Below are 23,983 nucleotides of genomic sequence, written 5' to 3' on the forward strand. Positions count from 1 at the left end.
GAGAATAAGAAAGAAATCAGTGAGAAAACTTTAAAATATAAAATTGACATGGAATTGTAAGCAAATTAAAAGAAATCAATAATAAAAGAAAAAATGTTATTAATATTAACACCATAAATCACAATTATTTAAAAAATTAATTAATCTTATTAATAAATTGATTTGTTATAATTATTCATATGAATGATTTAGTCATTTATATTAACTAGTTATAACCTTAAATTATATCTTTTTTGTTATAAATAGGATTTTTTTTTTCAAAAAATAATATTTAGAAAATGAATCTTCATCTTGTTCCCTTCTTTCGTTTTCTTTTTCCCGTTATTATAAGTTCTGCTTACTACTTTCAATGTCTCTGCCTGTATTTCATGCACTGTTTATATATAATCCCTTAGCTTTTATTGTATTGTTGAATGTACTTCATGTATTGTACACCAATATATTACGCGGTTGTATCACACAACTAAGGAATAATAATAAAAAGCAATTATCTTGGTGTAGAAAATATTTGAAATTGTAAAAGAAAAATTATTATTTTCATTGTTGATAGATATTTAAAAAAATAATAATTAAAAACATTAATAAAATGAGTCAAACACACTTAAAAAAATTAACATTACTTTTTAATTTAAAATCGTAATTCATCAAAACTAATAAATGAATCATTAAAAAAAAACTTGAAAACATACCACCAATAAAAAATTATCATCATTTTCAATTCAAAACTTTAATATAATAAAAAACAAAAAAACATCAATAAAATATGAAATCAAATCAATAAAATATGAAATCAATTCACTCACGGATGATTGACATAATTTTCAATCAAAATTTTATTATAATAAATTTATAATAACTTTTATTTAGTGTAAAACTTGTACTTCCTTTTCTCTGTTAAAATGGAAAAGAATTGAATGAAACTAGAAAAGTCTTTCTAAAAACATCATAAGATTTTTTTAACGTTTAAAACATTAATTTAATGCACAACCATAAATAAATACGCGACCTCAATTTGTTTATCAATGTTAAAATGGTGTATGTAAATAAAAGCGGACTTTCTGCAATCAGATTCGCCTCAAGAACAACACAAGTAAAATCGAAGATAATACATATTTCTCTCTATCTCTCTGGAAAAGAATTAATGTGACCTCGAGCTGGGGTCATTTAGGAGTAAAATCATTCATATTCATCATCTCATTTGAGCATATATAGCATAAATAAACGAAAGCACTCAAGTTAATTACTCTTTATATTCTAAAGCTACAATGCATCTTCTACCAGGTTGGACCCATCAGAGTGGTCGCGTGTGTCTACCACTCGCCCTGCCACAAAGAATTGCATTCTTTGGAACAGGGAACTCGTCTCTGATTGAGGTTGATGCTGTATAAACGCGCACATATAACTGTTGCCCAAGGTATTGTCGTGCCCAAAACTCAGACCTCAAATTCCACATTCCCACGTTGTCAAGGGCAACATAAATAGCAGTCCATGACATTGGATACACCTGAACAAAATCAACCACCATTGAAGTAGTCAGAAGCAAAATACATCAACAACAACGTTGTTATGTTATGCTACACAAAAGAACACGGCTCATCCTCACCTGTGTGGTACAACGTGAAACTGCATCGTGGAGATTGTACTGGTTCCTGCTAGCGGGTGTCCACTGTCCCCCATCCATGCTGCATAAATGGTTTTACATATTTTAGTAAAAACATATTGTGGTAATTAATTAAATTTGAGTATGCAAAGTTGCAAGAGCTTACCCAACTACAAAGAAAGAGTAGCCATCGAGATGATAGCTTTGAACGATGTTCTCGTTGTTTTGGAAGACAATCTCCACAAAAGCTCTGAAGTCAGTTTGTAAAACGGATGTGTCAAGGTAGATGCCACCACCAGTGGGTCTGTCAGATATGCTTCCGGGGCGGAAAACACCAGAGATTTTGAAGTAATCTGCGAGCTTGAGAGGGGTGTCTGGGGCAACATAAGACACGCTGTTCAGTGCGTATCTTTGTTTCCCATTCACTTGACCAGCAGAACTCGCTAGTACGATGGTCCTGCTCGTGTTTATCATACCGTAATGATACGATCCTTGCGGGTTCGGTCTTGGTCCGCTTGCTGTAAGGTTAGTCCTGAACAAGTATGTTTCAGAGTTAAAAAACTAGCACTACTCACATAATTATACTACCAACTTAAATATTTTTATCATTTGTGCGACAAAATACCTGATTGAGCGGGCCTGATTCAAGGACCAATCAACCTGGATCGTAGGTCCACCAGGGGGTGGGCCTGATACTGGGCCTGCAGAGTTGCTATAGCGAAGAACTGCAGTGGTGGTGAGAACCTTGGATGAGAATCGTGAGGAAGCCACAATGTAATAGTCCTTAGCAGGTTGATCTGCAGTTACCAACACTGAATAAGATTGTCCCACGTGAACATCAAGAGAGGAGTACGTAGTTTGTACAGTGTGTGTTCCTTCCACTTCCACCAGTTTCATTTTGTGATTCTGAATGCGAAAGTTAAGGGAATGTTGCAGCCCCACATTTGATATTCTGAGTCTGTAAGTTTTTCCTGTTGTGCACATCATAAACACACATATTTTAATGTTTCGTGATTATCGTAAGTTTTATTTTATTTTTTTCAAGTATCAAGGGTTTATTAGCGTACCTTGTTCAACGTTTAAAGCCACCCCATTAGGTCCACGACCATTGATAAGTATTCCATCGGGGAAAGGAAGCTTCTTACCGTTATCAAGATGGGCTTTCAGAGTCTGCATATAATCCAAAACATCGTTTATTTCTTCATCATTCAAGTTAATTGCAAGCCATTATATACATAACAAGTTTGTAGATTTTTAAACAAGTTATCCCAAAATCATATATATAATTATTTCAAAAACTACCACTTTTTTTTACATGAAAAAAGCTTGTACTTTGTTTAAGCTGAATCAAATACACAATGGTTTCGACCCAACCAATCTCTACAAATTTAGTAAAAGACAGAGAGAAAAACAAACTTGGTTTAATGTAATTATAATTAGCAAATTTGCCAAATTCTTGACAGATAAACAGATAGATAAGTAGAATATTTATTCATACAAAAAGTGTTTAAATTAAATAAATTATCATCAATAATTCAAAAGTTTTAAAATCTTGTAAGCAACCACTTTAAGGCTATTTTATTTATGTACGAAGTATCCAAGGGGACATTATTACAACAAAGTTTCTCAATTAAAAACACTACGCATAAAATATTTCTATCATATTAATAGTATCTTTAATTTCTATTAGAAATACAAGGGATAAGAAACTAATTATTCGCTTGATATTTGTTAAACAGTTTATTCTTTTTCTATTGTCCTTTTATCTTTTCTTCGATTATGGTGACTTACGTTTAGTGGTTAAGTCCCCATCAAATTTCCTACTCAGCTACTGTTGGATTCCTAGATAACAGCTATGTTTGAATTCAATTAAACTATAATTCATAAAAGTAAAAAATATATTTCAATATAAAATATGTATTAATAATAATTAAATAATAATGCAATATTTAAATAGATTAATTCGATTCGATTTCTCCAACCACTTTTAAATTATTGGGTTTTACAATATCAGCACTTGTCAATTTTCAGTGACCGAATGAAGAGGTTGTCTCTTATCACACAATCCAAAAAATGTGATGTCAACTTTGCGATTTCCAAAATGTGATGAATGAGTATTTATTAACACGCAATGCATGGGAGGGCTAGGAGCTCCCAACCAACAAAGTCAACGAAGTCATGAATGTCAGCTATTTATGACTCTTCACGAGTTCTGTCTCATATTTATAACTTAGCATACACTTATTCAAAAATTTGAGTTATTTTTTTACCCACACTAAAAAAAATACCATTTACTTTTACAATCAATAAAATAAGTTCTCGAACTAAATTAACATAAAAGTTTTAATTTTAATTTTAATACATATCATATTTAAAAAAATAAAAAGTTTCTATAACCTTATAATAATAGTAAATAAATTTTTCCTTGCCCTTCACTCCAAGAAAGACAGAATAAAAGAAAGAGAGGGTGATGGATGTTTTTGCTTTATGTAGGTTGGGATAATCCCTTGCTTCTAAGCTAAGGGTGCGGAAAATTGTCTCTTCCTCGTTTATTCCAAGGAAAAAAAAGTTAAAAGAGTGAAGAAATAAATAGAAAAATTAAAATTTGAGAAATAAAAATATTGAAAAAGAGAGAGTAAATAACAGCTATATAAATACAGATATTTGTAAAAATATATATATAATCAATTGTATTTTAAAATATAATTAATAATATCACAAACATTAAAATATGTGAATATAATCAATTACATTAAATAATCATTGTTCACAATATAATTAAATGCATGGTTAATTTTTTAATAATGTTTAGACTTTTATCGTACTAAACAAATATATTTCACTTTTAATTTTTTTAATTTTAATCTAAACAGTTCTAAACTTCACTATTTTTACTTTATTTATGTAATCTCTCGCTTTACATTACTGAAAATATAATAAGCTTCCATTCTTTTACTCTAATAAAATAATAATAATAAAGTTTACTTATAGTATTTTACATTGTTTTGTTTCCACTAATCAAATAAACGTTTCTTTTACTTTTTTTTACATGAGATGTATTAATTGTGAAAAAAGTTAATAATATTGAATTTGATAGGATGAGAAAAGGAATTGTTACCGTGTGGTTGGACTTGAACCAATCTCCAATGAGAACAGTGTAATCGCCGGCAGGATCGGAAAATGGCACCGGAATCCTTGGTCTGCTCAGAATCCTGATGCCTCCAAAACCACCGGCAGCTTTGTGAAATGCAAGAGATGGAAAGTAATAAAAGCTTCCAATTTGATCCTTCACTTGAAGAATGTAAGTGAAATTCTTCCCTGGTGGAATCGGGCATGTTGTTCCAAAAACACCATCTTCAAACGAGTTTCTTCTCTGCTGAACTCCGTTCCTGCATCATTATTTTTTTTATTTATTTCTTAAACAAAAATCATTTTTTTCTTTTTAACAATTTAACAATAATTTCTACTTGTTTAGTAAAAATAAAATATACACTAAAAGTCATTTCATTATTGCAAATTATGAAAGTTAAATTTACTTCAAAATAATACTGAGTTAATAAATAAAGTAAAGTAGGGAACCATGTGCTCGTGATTTTAGGAAACAAACTTGCAGTAGGTAACACGTCACACTGGATTCACAAAGCGAAAAAAGGATTCACATTAATAGCTTTTTTGTTGGGAACATCGTTGTAATGGTTGTCTTCCATTAATTACAAAAGGTAAACGCGCCATCACATTAATACATTCTCTGTTTTTTGTAATAATATTTTTTTCCTAAGATTATTTATTAAATCTAACTTTTTTTCTTTAGAATGTTAAAATTTAAAAATCATATAATTATGATACATAACATTACAATATTAAGAATTATATAATAAAAAATTATATAATAAATTTTTTATTTAATTAAAAAATAATTTATTTCTTACAAAAGATGAGTAATTAGAGAAATGCAAAATACAAAAGTCAAGATTTATGTCTAAATGTAGCTCTGGAGATTTTTCTCCGTTGAAAAAATCCAAGCCGCAATTTATATGAAGTATTATTAATAATACAAAATTGATGAAAGAGAATTTTCCTTTTTCAAATGGAAATTTAGGCAGATACAAACTTAAAAGAGTGGATACAGTAAAATTTTCTTTATCAAATATACTTTATAGTTAATTAAAATGTATTCACTTCAATTCTTATTTAATAACTTCATAGATGTACTTTGTAGAATTAACTAAAATGTATTCACTTCAATTCTTATTTAATAAGCCTTCCTTTGAGAAAACTCAAATACTAATTCCAGAAACTTTCCTTTACACATTTATTTACAAAGCATTTTCTTTTATTAATTTAAATTTATTTGAGAACATAAAGTTTGTAAACTTTATTCATGATTAATGTGTTGAACCTCTTTCCCTAGTTTCTTCTAGACAAATCATAAGTTTGACTTGATTTTGAGGCTGTGATGATAAGGGTTTTCCATTCCACTTTCACTGGACGAGAAAAAAAAATACAAATAAAAAAACATAAATATATTTTTATGAAAAATATTCTATTTTTTATATTTTTATCATATAAAAAATTATTAAACACTAAAAAGATAATAATAAGTCCTCTCCCTTACTCTCCCGCTGAGACATTGCACCGCAGTGTCACAATCACATGGCTTTGTCCTTTTCACAAAGATAATATGATCATTTTTAAAGTTTTTAAAACATTTTTCCTTTGTTCTGAACAATTGAAACGCTTCCACACATTCGATGCAGCACATGCCAGATTTCAGTGTTTCCACTTTCCAGCAAGACTCTGATGACTCAACAAACAGCCAAAGCGTCTAAATAAAAGTGCAACCGACCCAAACATCACGACATCAAGAACATCAACATTTTTCTTTTATATTTTAAAAAAATCTCAGACTACCACACTTTTTAATCTTAATTAATAATAAAACACAACACAAAACACAAATGTTCGATCAAAGAATAAACAGAGAGAGTGAAGAAAGAGATGAAGAGTTACCAGGAAAGAAGAAAAGGCTCATCCAAACTATTGAAGACATTGATGATGAGGTTGTCGTTGGTAACAGAATGAATATCTGGACCTGGGAATTGTCCGTTGATTAAGATTCCCTGTTTTTTTTTTTTCAATTTGTCAATTACTCATTATGATCCAAAACCATATTTATGATATTGATGATGGTAAAAGACAAGAAAAAGAGTGTGAAGAAATGTGACAAAAAGGTTGAGATTGAGACATACCCTTTGGCGAACACCAAGAGGGAAAATGTCGCCATAGGTGACATTCCAGTTGAAGAATCTGTAGGGGTCTTCGGCCCCAGAAAAATGAAAGTGAGAAATTGCAAGAAGAGATAACAGAAGAACAGCAACAGAGGCTCTTCCCATCAACTTGAGATGCATTGTTGCACTTTCTTAGTTACGAACACAGTGTATGAAGGGACAAACAGAGTTTGAAGGAAAGGGAAAGGGTCAGAAATGATTAGGGATGGCTCACATTTAGGTGCAGTACAGAGTGGGAGTGATGCATGTGTGTATCTATATATATATATATATATATATATATATATATATATATATATAGCCCTGAAAATTGAAAAAGGTTAAAATATAAGAGAGGGAAAAAAATTGAAGGGAATTTGGGTGGATGTAAAAAGTGAAAGGTTTTGTTTTAGAGAGTGGAAATTGGATGCAAGTGTCGGTGGTGGGTCCCACATACTACCTTAATTATAGTTTAACCATGCACTTTTGTTTTGTCTTCCACATGGTTCCTTTGTGGGTATTCACGGTTCACACATGATGTGTTCAAACTTAAAACGAACAGGGAATTAATCGTGCTTTTGAAGCTTTTTTCATTCAAATTTATGCCTAATTTTTGGTTTTTTTCCCTCCAACCAAACATACAAATAATTACTTGTGGAGGATGTTCTAAACTGAAAATTGAACAAAGACATGTGCAGAGTATTAGTCCTAAACAATTTCCTCTTTTAAATTGCGGTCCTGTTTGGTTTAGATCACCGCTTTGGTTTGTTTTTGTTACTTTGTTTGTGTGCTCATAATTACTTGTGTCAATCTGTCACACAGAATTTTGTTTGTTACTTCATGATGATGAGTTTGTTTGGAATGACAAAACTTTTCCGTTTTTTAAATTTATAAAAATAGATTTTTCTTTTGTTTTAGAGAATATAGGTTGTACAATGGCACACAAAATTAATTTGTATTTGCTATAAAATTAACTAATTCAATTAGTATAGTGATTTTTTTTTAAATTATGAAATTCTAATTCATGTTCATTGAAATATCAGTAACGTATTCTATTGTGATTTCCCTGCATTATAATTATAATTTATATTATATTAAAAATTGTAATAAGAAAATATTTGTAAAGTTTTACATGGAATTTCGTAATATAGGTAAACAATTTATATTGTGATAAATGATTCTTTTATCTAGTTAATTTGTTTTAAGATGTTGAAATTCAATTTACAAATAAATAGGAAAATGATAATTAAAATTTTAATAATATACTAAAAACTTCTAATATTATTGTTTTATATAGAAAGAAAAAAGAAACGAGAACGTATGATTCTTTCATTTTATTATGAATTAAATATATTTTTAATCTTCAAAAATTGTATTTAGTCTATAATTAAAATATATAATGATGTGTGTTGTGTTTGTGTGTGGATGGGTGTTAGTTATTAATTATTTATTATATAATTATTTGTAAAAATTAATTAATATTTTAAAGAATTAAAATTTATAATACTAACATAGTTAGATATTTAAAATCAATTAAAGTGTAGACAAGTATTACAGAATTTAATAATTTGATTAAAATGATAACATTATATTGAATTTCATATTTAATTTTTATCAATTCTAATGTCGATGTTATAAACAGGTACATTCAAATATATTTAATTATATTATTATTATTAATAAATGTAAAATTTACTAATTTAAGTGCGTGTTAGTTATTAATTATGTATTATATATTATTGATAAAAATTAATTAATATTTTAAAGAAATAAAATTTATGCTATTAAAAATAATCCTTGAATAATTAAAAAATCAATTAAAGTGTACAAAAATATTACAAAATTTAATAATTTGAATAAACTCATAATATTATATTTAATTTTTATATCAATTCTAGAGTTAGTGTTATAAATAGATACATTCAGATATATTTAATTATAATGTAACTACATTTAAGTGTGTTAAATGTTTTTTAATGGAGAATATTTATGTCATTTTGTTACACAAATTGGATGTGGGAAGGAATTCCGTGGTGCAGGAAGAAATATCGCAATTTCTGTCATTTTTATATCCATAAAAGCTATTTTCACTGTTTCTTACCTTGTTTCTTGGACGTTCCAAAATTCTTCTAGCATCCTTTCACTTTCCAATAAACAGTTTTGGAATTTTTTTTGTGACTATTATTTATTTTAAGAGTTTTTATTGTATGGTATTTTTATTAGGTTTAATTACACATTTTAATTATTATAGTTCAAGAAAGTTATGTTTTAGTTTATATATTTCAAATAATTATTTAGTTTAATTTCTACACACCTTTTAATTTATTAGTTTCTATGTATACACAGTTCAGTCTTTATTGTCTAACATTGACCAAAAGAAATTGTACATACCACATATGCTAAGATTTATCCATACCATTATTAAAGAAAATTTCTTTTTATATATTTTATTTCTAAGTTTACCTGTAATTATTTTTTAAAAAATTAAAATAATTATTTTATCAATTTTATAATTTAAGTAATTTATTTTCGAATTCAATTTTTTTCACTCTGACTGTTATTTACTTATTTTTTAATTTAATCATTTTTAAAACTACAATAATTATTTATAATAAAAAATATCAACAAAAAAATTTTATTTAAAAAATTATAAAAATTATTTATATTTAATTTATAATAATAATTGAATTACTTTTATTATCATAAAAAAGTTACTACACATATGTATTTTCACCAGTTTAAGTATAGTTATTAAAAAGTATGATTAGCGAACTATACAAAATACAAAGATAATTAAATCTTATTCTTTTAAAGTAATAAAAAGTTTAAATTTAAAATTAAATAATTTCATTTACCTTTTACATGAAAGACAATATAAATTAATTTATTAGGAATACTGTACTCTAAAATCAATATTTACTTGTCAAGTGGGTAAAATGAAACAAAATATATGAGAAATAGAAATAACAATTTTATATTTAACTTCAATTCTTCTTAAAAATGGAACAAAATTATAAATGAAAATAAACAATAAATTTGTGTTTTCTAGTCAAGAGGAAAATTAAATGAATAGATAAAAAGAAATTATATAAAAATATATCTTAATTTCCTTTTCCTGTACTTTTCATCAGTTTTTAAATTATTTAATATAATTGATTAAATATTTTAATATTGATTAAACTTAATTTTCATATCATATGTACGAAATTCTAAAAAGTTTGGAGAGTCAACACATCCCTTCTACTCTTCGGCCGTTATCCATACTATTCCATAAGAAGATTATCTTTTGGTGTATATATCATGCTTCCAATTTTATCAAGTATTTCTTAACTCAAAATAATTATTTTACTAATTTTATCAGTTAAATGTTTTCTTTCTAAATTTAATTGCTTTTTAATTTGATTTTTTTTCTAAAATATAATTTTAATTTTTAATAAAACAATTATTATAATAAAATTTATCTAAAAAATAAACTAATATATTTTGTAATTTTTTAAAAATATTTTTAAAATTCATCAACTTTGTTTTATTAATATTTACAAATTTAATAAATATTTTGATTATAAAAAAATGATGTGATACTTTAATTTAAAATATATACAATTATAATTTTTGTCTAAATATTTGATATTAAAAAATAATTTTTTTTATATTAAATATTTGATAATATTATATTTTATTTCTAATAATTTTTTATTATTTTATAACATTTAATTAATTAACGTGTAAACAGTAAGAAAATAAATACAGCAAAAAGCAAAAACACCCATGTATACTCATTATTTGACAAAGATAAAAGTCAAACAAAAATTGTATACCTGTTAGTTTGGGATATAAATATATTTGAAAATTGGTATGGAATAACAAAACTTGCCTCTATCTCACCCTTTTGTCATCACCAGTGGAGTGCATATATTTTTACTAGTTTATTTAACTACCTTTCTCTCCGTGTATGTATAAACTTTAATTTTGAGACCAATATTCATATCTCAAAACAAATTATTAAATTTGCTTTTCTTTTAGTGACATTATTCTTTTCAAAAGATTTAATCTTTTTTAATCTCAACTCAGGAGTCGAATCCAAATGCTTGTAATTCTTAGGAAAAAAACAAATTAGGTATGATTTCATAATTTTCTTCTAGAGTTACATTGTTTATGAGATGCATCATTCTTCTTCTATTTTTCAATTACCTAAAAATAAATTATTCATCAATGAACATTATTATTTTAAAGATAATTTAGCAAGTAACTTATTTTGCTCAAACTTAATTAATTTTCAGAATATAATTAGTAAAATAATTGTAATAAGATGTGACGGAAATTAATGCTTTTTTAAAAAATTCCCATGAAAGAAATAAAAATTCATAAATATTTTTATACTATTAATCAATAAGAAATTATCATAGGTTTAACTTTTAAAATATTTATCGACACGTAATAAAATCAAGAACTCACTACATATTACAATATCTAGGTGAATGATAATGTAAAAGACTTTACGTAATTAATATATAGAAAATAAATTCATTTTTAGGATTTTAAATTTCCTATGATTTTTTTTTCAATTACTTTATCTAAAATACATTGTAGGTTCAATTCAAGCCGAAGGCTTCATATCAGTAGAGTTTTGCTTCAAACGACCTTACAACTCATGTTAACAAGTAGAAAAATAAATATTAATTAAATAAAAACAAAAACACATAATATAGAAAAGATTATCAAACTAAGTCGTTGTCTGTAGGGCATTAGTTAACAAAAGTTCGGAAAATACCTGATGGCAATTATAAATTTGAGAATCTATAGTTCTAAGCTTTCACAAATTACTGTACATATCGAGCTAACAATATCATTAGAATTGAGAATGAACTAGCCTAACTAAAAGGAAGAGGGTTGCCCCACTCATTATAAGAAATATTTTGAACAAACACCTTATCCATAAAATTGTTATAACAAGAATGTTGATCACGAGTTCCAACCTTAAAAGTAATCGTCATTCCTATTTGAATGAATTTCTAGATAGACGCCTTCTAATAAAGAAAAATGAGAAAATAAAAATAGTTTATCTTATATAGAAACTTTCTCGTATAAGTTTTCAACAAACAAAATTGCTTGTACACTAAGATAATTTTAACTTACATAGAGTTTCATATCTATTTTTCTCACTTGGAATGAATTTATTGAGAAATTTGTCCAAATAAACTCAATCTATAAAAAGAACCTTATCATTGGTCGTCTTATAGACCAATTCAAAAGAAATTGTGACACTGAGTTCCTTTCCATTCAGGAGCCATTCTCATCCAATAAGAACAGGCTTACAATTGATCTTAACGGTTTTTACAAAGTACATGAAAGAATGAAATCGGTGGTTAAGCAAACAGGGATTACCGTAGTAGTTATGTAAACAACTGTGCAAAGGAAAAATAGGCACCACTGTGTATGAGTTTAACCAAATCCAGAGAACATAGAGAGACGGAGAGATTGTAAGCATTGAAGAAATCAAAACATTGCAAGGACTTAACGGTTGATCTTAACGGTTTTTACGAAGTACATGAAAGAATGAAATTGGTGGTTAAGTAAACAAGGATTACCATGGTAGTTATATAAATCACTGTGCAAAGGAAAAACAGGCACCACTGTGTAGGAGAGTTTAACCAAATCCAGAGAACAAAGAGAAACGGAGAGATTGCGAATCTTTGGTTTAACTGATTGTGATTTTCACAGGAGGCAAGATATTTCCAAAATCAATCCAAGTAAATGGTGGATGAGTGCGGATTCAATATCAAATGAATAATAAATTATGCAACTGCCAAAGTAGACGGAGCGTCGTGCTGCCATTGGACAAACCTGGGGAGCAATTGGATTATGCATAAAGTAATCCCTCAATTTTATCTCTGAACTATTACTCTCTTTTCATTAGTCCCTAATTAAGTCGAGAAAAAAGTATTCCAAATCCTATTAGCTAGCCTCCTAAATAATAAAAAAAATTCAAATTAGCCTTTAAACTATAAGGAGGTTCAACACACATCTGATAAATATTATTTGCTTGTCAAGTTTTCTCGAATTTGCTTTTAACATCACTTTAAAAGGTCTCATAATAAGGAGTTATCTTATGTATATATAAACCCATGTCTTATTTTATTCTACGTCTCATAACAAGGAGTTATCTTGTCTCATAACAAGGAGTTATCTTATGTATATATAAACCCACGTCTTGTTTTATTCTACGTGTTTTATTCTACGTGGTGGGACTTGTATCATAACATAAACTTTACTAACATACATTATCAGATAGACTAAAATGCTAGATTTGAACATTTCAAACATTACTTAAAACAATTTATTACATTAGAGAAAGTTATAGTTTGAGGACAACACTGATGATTTGTTCCTGAATTATTATACAATGAAGATACGTATTGCAGTGGAGATGTGCTGGAAGGTGCAATGGTTTGCATTAGCTTCTAAGGAAAATTAAGTATCACTCCAGCAAATCCCTTAACATATAAACAAAACTTATAACCACTGAATCTCATTTCAGAGGAAAAGTTATCTTATCATCAAATTCAACTAGCATCTAAGCTCAGGTTCTACACGGAAGATTACAATTTCTAAACATAGATGTCGAAACCGCTATATGAAGAATCGTCTATCCCTTCTATTCATTATTCACTCTCACAGTACACTGTATTTAATATGAATCTCTAAGAGCAAACACTTGAAATCCTCAACAAGAATCACTACCATAGGACAAGCATAGCAGTGTATTCCTAAAAAGCAACAGACACCTTCAAAGGCTATTATTGTTGACAAGTCTAATTTCAAGAGAGTACGGGAACAGTTGAAATTGTTTGTTGAGAGATCAAAAACAGTAGCAAAAACTTACGGACAATCATTCTGCGGAAAAGAGGCGGCGAAGGCGAGAAGCGAAGAGGCCGGAGGAGTCAAGAGAAGCTTCTCGAAGGAGGTCGCGCTTGATGTTTTTGATGCGGTCGGAGAGAGAAGCGTTCTCGTCCCTGAGGACGTGGATATCTTCTTCGAGGTTGTGGATTTTGTATTTCTGCCCTAAAGATCGCATGCTGAGGAGAAGGATTCCCGTCATTGCGAAGAATTGAATGAAACTGTCCTTCCGTTTCACCGCATGAGACAAAAACCCTAACCCTTTCTTCGAGTTCCCAGCGGCAGTGCCCGGTGTCGGAGAAGCTGAGGAGGAAGCCATGGCTATCAATTCACCGCTACAACCAAGATACAGAACGGAACCTCTCTTCTTTTTTCTTCACTCAATACAAATCGCAAGGAGTGTGAAGCTGAATAACCTGTGAGTGAACCTTGCTTTTATGCTATTTTTTAAAATCTCAGAAAAAATTAATAACTAATTCATATTTATTTTTAAAAAAAAGTAAATAAACTCTTCTATAACTATACTCGTGATTTATGATTTTTTCTAAGAAGTTCATCCCCAAAGTTAATATTTAATGACATTTTAGTTTAGAGGAAAAAAAAACAAAATATGTTTTAATCTTGATAGATAAGAAACTATTTGCTTTAGATGAACTTAGTAAAAAGGGACTGAGAATAAAAAAGCCCAAAATAAAATGTGCCAGCAAAGCCGTAAAGAAACTAATTACTAGGCCTATTAATTGGGCTTTTAGCGGGCAATTTGAAAGCCCGGAGCATAAAACTAAAACAAATGGAATGCATGATTGGTTCGCTCTCTAACTACAATCGAATTCGTTTCTGGCTCTGAAAAAGTCACAAGTCGACGTTTTCGTTCTAGAGAGAGAATCAGAGTTTTTTGGTTTAAGAGGAGAGAGAAACACAGAGAGAAATCGAGAGGAAGAGACAGAGGGAGAATCTGAGAGCGAGAGAGAGGCTGCCATGATAACGCGATCGAATCTGGCCGAACAGCTACGCGAGTATCAGATTCGATCCAAGCATGACTGGGCCTCTGTCTCGTTCTTCTCCTCCACTTCTTCAAACATCGCCACTTCCAGGTATGCCCTACCCAATTCTTATTTCAGTTATGTTTTTTTTTCTTCAAATTAGGAATCCTTGCCCTGTTATTAATCAAAACCCCCATTTTATTTATCATGTTTATTATAGTACACATGGGATTGCGAGATCATGAATATCGCTAGGTTAATTTTTTTCATTTTTCATTTTCTTAGCTGGAATGTTTTGCCTCCCACCCCCCACCAGGATTTGGCTTATTTCCCGTTTATATATATATATATATATATATATATATATATATATATATATATATATATATATATATATATATATATATATATATATATTTTATCGAGATGGATATTGTTCTACTTGTGAATATGATATGATTAGGAATAATTATTAAGTAAAAAAATTGGTGGGGTACAGGGTGATTCGTTTCGGCGTGGTTGTTTGGATTAATATTCAATTTGTTCCCAGACCCACCTGTTTTGTTTTTTGTCCATACAGACCATTTGTTATTGATTCCTTGATTTGGGTATGTTCCTACTCTTGTTATCTAAAATAGGGTAGATTTTCTTGACAATGATATAGTAATACATACATAAATACAAGGTTTTGGTTCATATTATTTTTTCGCTAATGCTGAAAGGAGGACATATCTTATAGGGGCACAAATCGTATTGAAATTAGGCGGTGGGGAAAATTGACTTCATGTAGTTTGCAGATTCACTGGTTACAGATGGAAAATAATTGGCGTAGTTAGTGGTTACTTTGGGGGGCTTTGATGTGCAGGGGAAGGGGAATATTAGTATGCTATCGAATTTGATCTTCACTCTATATATGCTGAAATACTTGTCTAGGCCCTATGATTAAATTCCAAGTGTTGACACAATTGGTTAGGATGGCAGGTATACAGTTTTCAATTAAACTAATAAGAGGTGATGATTATTCAATCTCTTCTCTAAAATGTTTCCAAATTCATAAGTCATTTTCATTCCTAATCGCACATTTATTTGCTTATTATATCATAGCTTTCGCAAGCCTTTAGAATCAGTATATGTTTGTTGAGGTTGTAAAGGTAACTTAAATCATTATCACAGATTAATGTTTCACCTTTACAATTACTCGGAAGAGAGGGTTTTTGCATGTGCGGGGTGGGGGTGGGTAGAGCAGTGATGAACATAAAAAATGCGGAAAAGTATTAGAAGACGAAGAAGACATCACAGTCATGAATGATTGATAAGCAAAAGAAAAATTCACCACTTGGAATGAACAATTCAAAGATAAAAAAACAAGTGTTTTTCTCCACAAGAACATAGAGAGAATTTTTCAAAAATCATAAGTTTCAATTTCAAACGAGTCAACAACTGTTTACAAAATTTAGCAAAAGCTTGTACCATGGACCTAGGACTATTAGGCTCATCTACTAATTAGGCCCATCCAGTGAGTATCTAATTAGTCTAGCAAATAATGTGCAAGTAAATTTTCTAATCACAAAAACATGGAAACATGTAAAAGGTCAACACAAAATACACAATTCATATTCTAGCTTTAACTCTATATCTTGGTCTGTTATCAGATCTCAATCCATGCACTCATCAAGGAAGGAAGGAGAAAATAAGGCCCCCTTATTTGTTTAGGTCTAGGAAGCCCCAATACATTATAGGATATAGATACGAGGATACAAGGATTTCTAATAAATCAAGATATGTTACTGTTAATAACAATCACGTATATTAGCACATATAAACAATATCTGTGAAGAGACATTTGTATCATCGTTCGTGTCTCATTGATTCATAAACATATTATAGTCAATAGATGATCATGGTTTGCAAAAACCATATCTGTGGTCAATGCTCTCTGATTGTCAGTCTTTTTAGGTGGTTTATGAGTTTGTCAATGTTTTTTAATGACATAATATGTAATAATGATGTTTTTTGACTCCTCTCTTTTGCGGTGCAGGGTGGATGTGGTGGTTTTTGTAATATGGGAACTTATTATTTTAGCCTTCTTGGTATTTTCGGTAGTCTCTCTGTACTTCAAGCACATCCGACTTGCTTTTATTTTAGTCTGCGTCACAATCCTATTGCTTTTATGCATGAAAATTACAAAGCAAGTAAGACTCGCAAGGAAAAAGAAACGAAGGATGCTTCTTCCATTGTCAATGTAAAACGGCATCAAGTGTTGACATTTGGCATATTCCTATTCTCGTACAGCCTCACCGGTAAGGTCTTGGCCATTCTTGACCATTTCCATTGGTCCCGCATCTCATTCATCACTGGATTGTGTATCATCTGATTCCACCAAATTGACTAAAGTATATAATCGATGTTTTTACATCAAAACAATCTTATCCAATTGGTTGATCTAGATCAATGTTGGAGTCAGTGTGGCTGAGTAAGGCTAGGATCTTGTCACAATATATATATTTGGCATATCTTTTTGCTGTTTGTTTCTGTATACATAGTGCAACTTGCAAGTTACTATTGAGTTTTTGACCCCTTGACGTTGAAAGTTCAAATACCATCAGATGAGTTATTGTATAATGACGACATATGTGCGAGATACGTTTGGCACTGATATTGTGCGCAAGGTGTGGTAGATGCGAAGTGTTGCTAGCTTTTGAGGACAATTTCTGTGGTTTTGGCCTTGTGTGGAGAATGTAACCCTTGTTAACTCCACTTTGGAGGTTGATGTGAAAATATTTCTTTATCTGACTGACGTAATACCTGGTAAATTTGTTATTTTAAATGGGATACTTATGGGCAGATTCACATATTGACTTTTTTTCATTTCTGAATCATTCCGCATATTAAAGACATTTTATTTCCACATATTTTACATCAAATTGACCCGTTATTGACGATATCGCACAATTAGAATAGAAGCGTCATGACTCCTGTAGCCACAAGTCAAGCATTCTTTCGATTTCATCATTGATGGGAACATCGTCCCCGACTCTGTGCGGTCTGCATGCTTGTCCAGGAAACCCTTGCAAATGCTTGCTATTAAACTTCCAATGTTGTGATTGACAATAATACGATATCCTGTCTCTACTGTGGACTGAAGAAATGGATCTCTATGCCCTGTTCTACTATGCCCCAAATGGCTCCTATGACAACCAGTAGGCTCAGAATCATCCCAATAATTCCTAATGTCCAGTTCAGGTACCAGTTTATGCTACGTTTCTGTGGTTTCTTAATCTGTAGCCACATCAAACAGGGATAAGCTAAGGTTATTGGTAGAGCAACCCCTCCAATCAGACCAGCCAAACTAGGTAAGAATGGTAAAGTTACAGCAATAAAAAATGCTAGGCACCCAAAGAGCCCCCTGAATGCTATCCGTAGCCATCGCGGGCAAGGCCTGTTCTTCTTTCTGGTGTATTTAAATTCCAGATTGTCAAATACCGGCATTGCATAGATTTGGAAGGAAGTGAGGCTGTTTATAACAACTAACAAGCTTGTCAAAGCGATGATGAATTTTGACGTATCATGTTCGTGGTATTTGTGTAAAGCACATAACATCCCTCCATTAGTAGGTATCTGGAATCAAAGAGCGTAAATGGTCAGTCGCAAGTGAAAATAGTCAGAAACTTAAGGTATTACGTTTTAAAAACGTCACTCACTAAATTTCCATAGGCCCAATAACCTCCAATGGCAAGGGGGAACAAACACAAAGCGATCACCAGGTAAGCAAACATAACACCTCTCCACATAGCCAAGCGTGAAGGTTGCTTAGCGTCGGAAGGCATGGTTCCCTACAAAAGTGAATTAGGGGAAGCAACTAAGCAATATTAAACGCTTTTAAGTGTCTAGAAAAAACAAAAATGTAAGAGGATGCAGGCATAAAGATATTATTACCTGTATTTCCAGCACAAGATTGTGACCGCGGAAAGCAAAGGCAATGATCCCAAGTGCATTCCACGCCCTAAAAACCATGGTAGTGTCTGATTGTCCCCTTGGTGGCTCATACGATACATGAGCAAGTCTACCTTTGACCACAGATAATATAAATATAAGAGCACAGTAACCTACGGCAGTGACGGCTCCAATGAGGGAAACCCCTGCAATTGAATTGAGGTTTGGTAACTGTGCAAGCAAAATGGCTGTGCATGTAAACACCAAATACCACTCAATTGGTGAGAGGGGGCATGGCTCTCCAAACACCATCTGAAAGAATATCTTCATTGTGCTTGCACCGATCATTATCAGTGTCACACACGTCCCACCAGATAAGTACATTATTGGGAACAGTGCCAATACTTTTCCCATCTTTACTCCTGCAGTTTCATTTCCCCCTTTTCCTTGTCAATTTCCCACGTTATTTTGGTCAACATTAATTAATCACTTACACCAGTAATAACCATAACCATCTATCTTTCTAATATTCTATAAAATACTTTTCAAGTTGCTTTTACGACAGCTGGTCAACCATACAGTTGACCTAACAGACAACTTGGGCAACTTTAAAGTGCAACAAACACGGGTTTTATCAAAAGCTACCAACATATGTCTCTTCTTACACTTATAAAGGAACAATTTTGTGATTCTTTTATTATAGAAAATTAATTTTGAATACAATAAAATATAAGTCATAAATGAAACGGTTAAGAAATAAATTTTAAGACTAACTCAACTTCATAAAATCAGTATATAAAATAAGATTGACACTCATTTATATATTTTAAATTGATCATATTTTTAATTGATACGAAACTTTAAAAAAAATGATTATATTTAATTTCAATTGTTTATTTATTTTTCGAGCCTGTTGATAAGAAATTCTAAAATTTCTAGTGTTTTTGGAATTTAAATTATTATGTCATATCTTAAAAATTTTCAACCATTTGAAAATTTTTTGCATAAAATTTTCTATAAACAAGTTCGTTTCTACTTACATTTTTTTAAAAAAACATAATTGAAAATTCTAAAGAGTAATATTAAATGTATGAAAATAAACATTATAGTTGATTTTAAACATTTAATAATTCAAGTTACTTAGTATGAACCATATAAAAAATTGTATATTTAATAACTTCATACACATATTCATACGTCTTTAGTAAATATTGAAGACAAAAGATAAATAGAGAAGAAGAAAAAAGGAGAGATGAAAAGAGAAGGAAAAAGGGACAAGAGTGGGATTTGTAGAGGGTATAAAGAGAAGAAAGAGAAAAAAAGGAAGGATAAAGTTGAGGTTAAGTAAAGAGACGTATAGATAAAAAAAAAAGTATACTGACTTTTAAATTTATTCTCTTTATTATGAAATTTAAAAGATTATAATTTTAAGTAATTAAAATAATTTTCAAAAGATAGTTTTACACATAGGATTGAATTATTAGGACTAATACAAATTTTTGGACCACATATTTCTTCACCAACACATCTCATGTCAATTATTGGGTGGTTTATATTGTTTTAAATCTCCAAATAAAATAATACACACATCATATTACATTAGGATGAATAATAGCCATTGGACAACATCGTAACTTTTTTTCTAAATAGTGAAATAAATCAATCTTAAAATTTGCTAAATGCTTATGATGATAAAGATTGGATAAGAATGTCCATAATACACCAAAAGAGAAAAGCACCATCTGTATCATTATTCAACTTTAATGTTGTTTGTAGCAGGAGATGATATGATGTAAAGTTACCTCAATAAATAACGCATGTACTTCCTTTGTGACATTTGTTCCCTTTATTTTATTTATTCAAGGTGTTGTTCCCTCGAATGAATTTGGAGGAGAATGATTTAAGAGATTTGAAGGTAAATTTTTTTGTTGTTTATTTGAATAAATTTGAAGGTAGATGAGAGTAGTTTGGAGGAGAATGATTGAAGAGATTTAAAGGTAAATTTTTCTATTGTTTATTTGAGTAAATTTGAAGGTAGATGAGAGTAGATTTGGAAGTAAAGTTTGTGAGAAGTAGTGTAAAATTTGATTGATATGACAAATTAAAAAAATTTATTTCTAAATCCACTCTCACTTACCTCCAACTTCACTCAAATAAATAACAAAAAAATTTACCTTCAAATCTTTTCAATCATTTTTCCCCAAATTCATTCAACTGAAGAAACCCTCACAGAATTAGATATATAAGCATCAAAATTATGGCCCCGCATACAAATCAAATATTATGTGGTGCAGAGTAAAAACAATATCATTTAATTTTAAATTTTCATATGATTGGTGAATATTTTATGGATGAATTATTTTAAAAATTATATTTCTTGATTTTAATTAGATGATACATGGTATAAAAAATTATATCGGCAATATATGGAAATTAACCTCAATAAATTAAAAGGTCAACTATTACCTCCTAAAGAAAAACATTGTTAATCAATTAGAAATAATTCCAGGGGTAATTTTCAAAATAATTATAATAAAAAGTAGTTAAAATCGTTTTACATCATACATGTTATGAATGGAAACATATCTATATAAAATGTTCAATATTTGTTAATCAATCAACCAATCATTTCTTATTCATCCAATCTTGTTAGTTTTTATAATAATTATTTTAACAAAAACATTAACAATAATAACAGTTTAATTAGCTAATAGTTGACGATTTTGCTTCATTGGTAAGTTTTTGTTTCACTTTTGTAAACATTCTGTCAAAGTTGTGTTAATCTTTTCATTATTCAGGGTGATTATATTTTTCTCCATTTCATAAAGCATGCAATATCACTTTGTACGTAATAAATAATACAATACACAGACAAAAAAAACCTACCGAATGCTGCCATAGCAAGTCGGAGGTACCTACTATGGCGCACCCCTGATTCCGATTCGTGAAGTTGAACCAGTAGCCACAGCGTGTAGAGTTGCCATGTAAAAGCCACACAGAGACACGTGATTCCCCAAGTCCTGCATCAACACACCGGTGTATGCAATTTAATAAAATGTCTGTTGATACAACAACTGCTCTCTGGTTAGTATTACTAAGAAGTTTGTTGAAAGTTACTATCTTTAGTCGACATGAAACTTCCAACACACTTCACTGAAGCCAAGGTGTATAGATCTCGAATGTGAGATTAGACATTTTCAATAGTTGATCCGACACCAGTCCGATATCAGGTGGAATAGTATGTCCAATAAATAACAAATATCACCAGAATAGGTTCTAACCATGGTTCTGATACCATATTAGAATGAACTTTAAGTCTAACTCAACTCCAAAAACCAGTTTGTAAATGAGTTTTATACTTACTTATAAACTATGAATTGACGTTATCTCTAGTTTTATACTTATAAAACTTTATCTCTAGTTTCACTTCCAACGATACGAGGTTGTTGTTTAGAAGATGAGTGTGATAGAAAGTGATACGTACCAGCCAAGAGTGGTGAAGGCGAAGGGAAGAAGAAGGGCCTGAAATCCGATGCCTGAAGAAAGGACATGAAACGCAGCGTAATATGCGTTTCCGTTTCTGGATTGGGTGATGGGAAGCCAATCATCTTGTGGATCGAGCTTGGTGAAGCGACCAACTTCTCCGAAGTAATCTTGCATGTTTTCAATGGCTTTCTTCATGGGACTGGCCAAAGGGGTGCTCATGAAACGAGATGCAAAAGGGCTTTTCGGAGTTTTCGAAACTTCAACTGCTGGAGTTGAGATGCTTACCTTTATTTCCACCACTTCCTCCATCGTTATTAGTGTGTTGTGTTGAGTTCTATTTCATGTTCGCATCCACCCTTATATATATATATATATATATATATATATATATATATATATATATATATATATATATATATATATATATATATATATATATATATATATATAGGATATGTTGAAAGTGTTCCCAATATACAATTCTACTTGCTATTTTAAAAAAGCAATGGTACGATAATATATTAATATTCATTTGGAAGGATAGAATACATATAAAAAAAATGAACTGTGTGTTTATAAAAGAAAAAAATAATACATGAATGTAAAAATTTGTGTATCTGAATCTATTATTGCTCGTTTAAAAATCTTACATATATAAGGTATGAAAACTTAAATATTATTATATCGTGTGGGAACATATAAAAAAATTGCAAGGAAAAAATATTATAATATAAAAAGTTGTTTTTAAGAAATATTAGCGTGATTTAATGTTGGATAGTTGTATCTCGCGGCAGAGAATTAGAATTTTACCCAAAAAATTGTTTTAAAAAGTTCATAATTTCGTTAAAAAAAACTTGTACGAGAGTATTTGTAAATTTTGTGAAAAAAAAATATAATGTTTTATTCAAAAAGTTGTATAAAAAATTTTACAAATTTTGTTAAAAAAAATTACATATTGAATAATAATGTATTTGTAGAATAGATATTGAGTTGTCAAATCAAATCAAAATTTTATATAAATATATATTATTCTTATTTGTAATAGACTTTTACTAGATTTTTGTTTCTATTGCTTAATCTCCAACATAACTTTTTATGCTAAGGATTATATAATGAATTAGTGAGAATCATAATACTTTGGAACGGCATTAATTTATGAGCTGAAGGAAAATGTGATGGAAAAGATTAATACTTTTTGTTTTGTCTATTTTGTGGAATTTTTCTTTATGGTGTTTATACCAAAAAGAAGTAAACGAAAACGATGATGTTTTTGAATTGGTTTATGTGGGGATGATATTATTGGTTGTTGTGCATGGTGTTTCTATTTCCTTTACCAACCAACCCACTACTTGGACTGGAGTGACTGCTGTCTTTCTAACACAAGGACACAAATTTGTGAATCTAGTCACGACCACTCACTCACCATATTATAAGGATGTTGTGTTATAACAAACAAAATTCTTAGACCGGATGCCTACATTTACTTATTTTATTTCAAAGTGAATATCCCAATTCATCTTTAAAATCTCACTTTATGCTTCAAAGTTGAAGGCACATTTGAAAACAAGTCGCAAATATTTAATTTGTCATTAGTTTAAAATAGATTCAAAAGATTGTATAGTTTTAAGTAATATTATATTACAAGTTACTAAAGGTGTGTTAAGAATTGGACTTTAAGCCTAATTCAATCCCACAAAATCGGTTTGTAGGTCACTAGAATAGACTCTAACCATGGCTCTGATACTATGTTAAGAAGTGAACTTTAAGCCTAATTCAACCCCACAAAATCGGCTTATAAGATAAGGTTTGCACCCACT

General features: G+C 30.0%; 4 protein-coding genes across 4 annotated transcripts; 1 reads left to right on the forward strand and 3 right to left on the reverse strand.

Annotated features, from left to right (window-relative positions):
• Window positions 1–1,069: 1,069 nt before the first annotated feature.
• On the reverse strand, window positions 1,070–7,134 carry LOC108341757 (L-ascorbate oxidase homolog). The gene is made up of 8 exons (XM_017579405.2): window positions 6,850–7,134; window positions 6,611–6,720; window positions 4,719–4,989; window positions 2,668–2,770; window positions 2,226–2,571; window positions 1,767–2,132; window positions 1,604–1,682; window positions 1,070–1,504 (listed from the first exon to the last, which is right to left on the reverse strand). Exons 1-8 carry the CDS (start codon window positions 7,006–7,008, stop codon window positions 1,292–1,294), a joined length of 1,647 nt encoding a protein of 548 aa, XP_017434894.1. The 5' UTR covers window positions 7,009–7,134; the 3' UTR covers window positions 1,070–1,291.
• Window positions 7,135–13,354: 6,220 nt separating this feature from the next.
• Window positions 13,355–14,244, reverse strand: LOC108342272 (uncharacterized). The gene has a single exon (XM_017580023.2). The coding sequence runs from the start codon at window positions 14,081–14,083 to the stop codon at window positions 13,757–13,759; it is 327 nt and encodes a 108-aa protein (XP_017435512.1). The 5' UTR covers window positions 14,084–14,244; the 3' UTR covers window positions 13,355–13,756.
• A 317-nt stretch (window positions 14,245–14,561) lies between these two features.
• Window positions 14,562–17,644, forward strand: LOC108340957 (uncharacterized). The gene is made up of 2 exons (XM_017578544.2): window positions 14,562–14,858; window positions 16,786–17,644. Exons 1-2 carry the CDS (start codon window positions 14,743–14,745, stop codon window positions 16,991–16,993), a joined length of 324 nt encoding a protein of 107 aa, XP_017434033.1. The 5' UTR covers window positions 14,562–14,742; the 3' UTR covers window positions 16,994–17,644.
• On the reverse strand, window positions 17,636–22,498 carry LOC108341295 (lysine histidine transporter-like 8). The gene is made up of 5 exons (XM_017578992.2): window positions 22,165–22,498; window positions 21,567–21,700; window positions 18,684–19,102; window positions 18,449–18,580; window positions 17,636–18,365 (listed from the first exon to the last, which is right to left on the reverse strand). The coding sequence occupies exons 1-5, from the start codon at window positions 22,473–22,475 to the stop codon at window positions 17,877–17,879; spliced, it is 1,485 nt and encodes a 494-aa protein (XP_017434481.2). The 5' UTR covers window positions 22,476–22,498; the 3' UTR covers window positions 17,636–17,876.
• Between the last annotated feature and the right edge of the window lie 1,485 nt (window positions 22,499–23,983).

Source organism: Vigna angularis, chromosome 4 (assembly GCF_016808095.1).
Source record: "Vigna angularis cultivar LongXiaoDou No.4 chromosome 4, ASM1680809v1, whole genome shotgun sequence".
Taxonomy (NCBI): Eukaryota; Viridiplantae; Streptophyta; class Magnoliopsida; order Fabales; family Fabaceae; genus Vigna; species Vigna angularis.

What these genes read in the sequence shown, in the direction of transcription:
- LOC108341757 (XM_017579405.2), bottom strand. Translation starts at nt 7,008, where the DNA reads ATGCATCTCAAGTTGATGGGAAGAGCCTCTGTTGCTGTTCTTCTGTTA. An exon ending in GGCTTTAAACGTTGAACAAG is followed by an intron (nt 2,572 to 2,667) that starts GTACGCTAATAA and finishes TGTGCACAACAG; the next exon opens with GAAAAACTTACAGACTCAGA. An exon ending in AATCAGGCCCGCTCAATCAG is followed by an intron (nt 2,133 to 2,225) that starts GTATTTTGTCGC and finishes ATACTTGTTCAG; the next exon opens with GACTAACCTTACAGCAAGCG.
- LOC108342272 (XM_017580023.2), bottom strand. Translation starts at nt 14,083, where the DNA reads ATGGCTTCCTCCTCAGCTTCTCCGACACCGGGCACTGCCGCTGGGAAC.
- LOC108340957 (XM_017578544.2), top strand. Translation starts at nt 14,743, where the DNA reads ATGATAACGCGATCGAATCTGGCCGAACAGCTACGCGAGTATCAGATT. An exon ending in TCAAACATCGCCACTTCCAG is followed by an intron (nt 14,859 to 16,785) that starts GTATGCCCTACC and finishes TTTGCGGTGCAG; the next exon opens with GGTGGATGTGGTGGTTTTTG.
- LOC108341295 (XM_017578992.2), bottom strand. Translation starts at nt 22,475, where the DNA reads ATGGAGGAAGTGGTGGAAATAAAGGTAAGCATCTCAACTCCAGCAGTT. An exon ending in ACTTGCTATGGCAGCATTCG is followed by an intron (nt 19,103 to 21,566) that starts GTAGGTTTTTTT and finishes ATGAAACTGCAG; the next exon opens with GAGTAAAGATGGGAAAAGTA. An exon ending in ATTGGGCCTATGGAAATTTA is followed by an intron (nt 18,366 to 18,448) that starts GTGAGTGACGTT and finishes CTTTGATTCCAG; the next exon opens with ATACCTACTAATGGAGGGAT.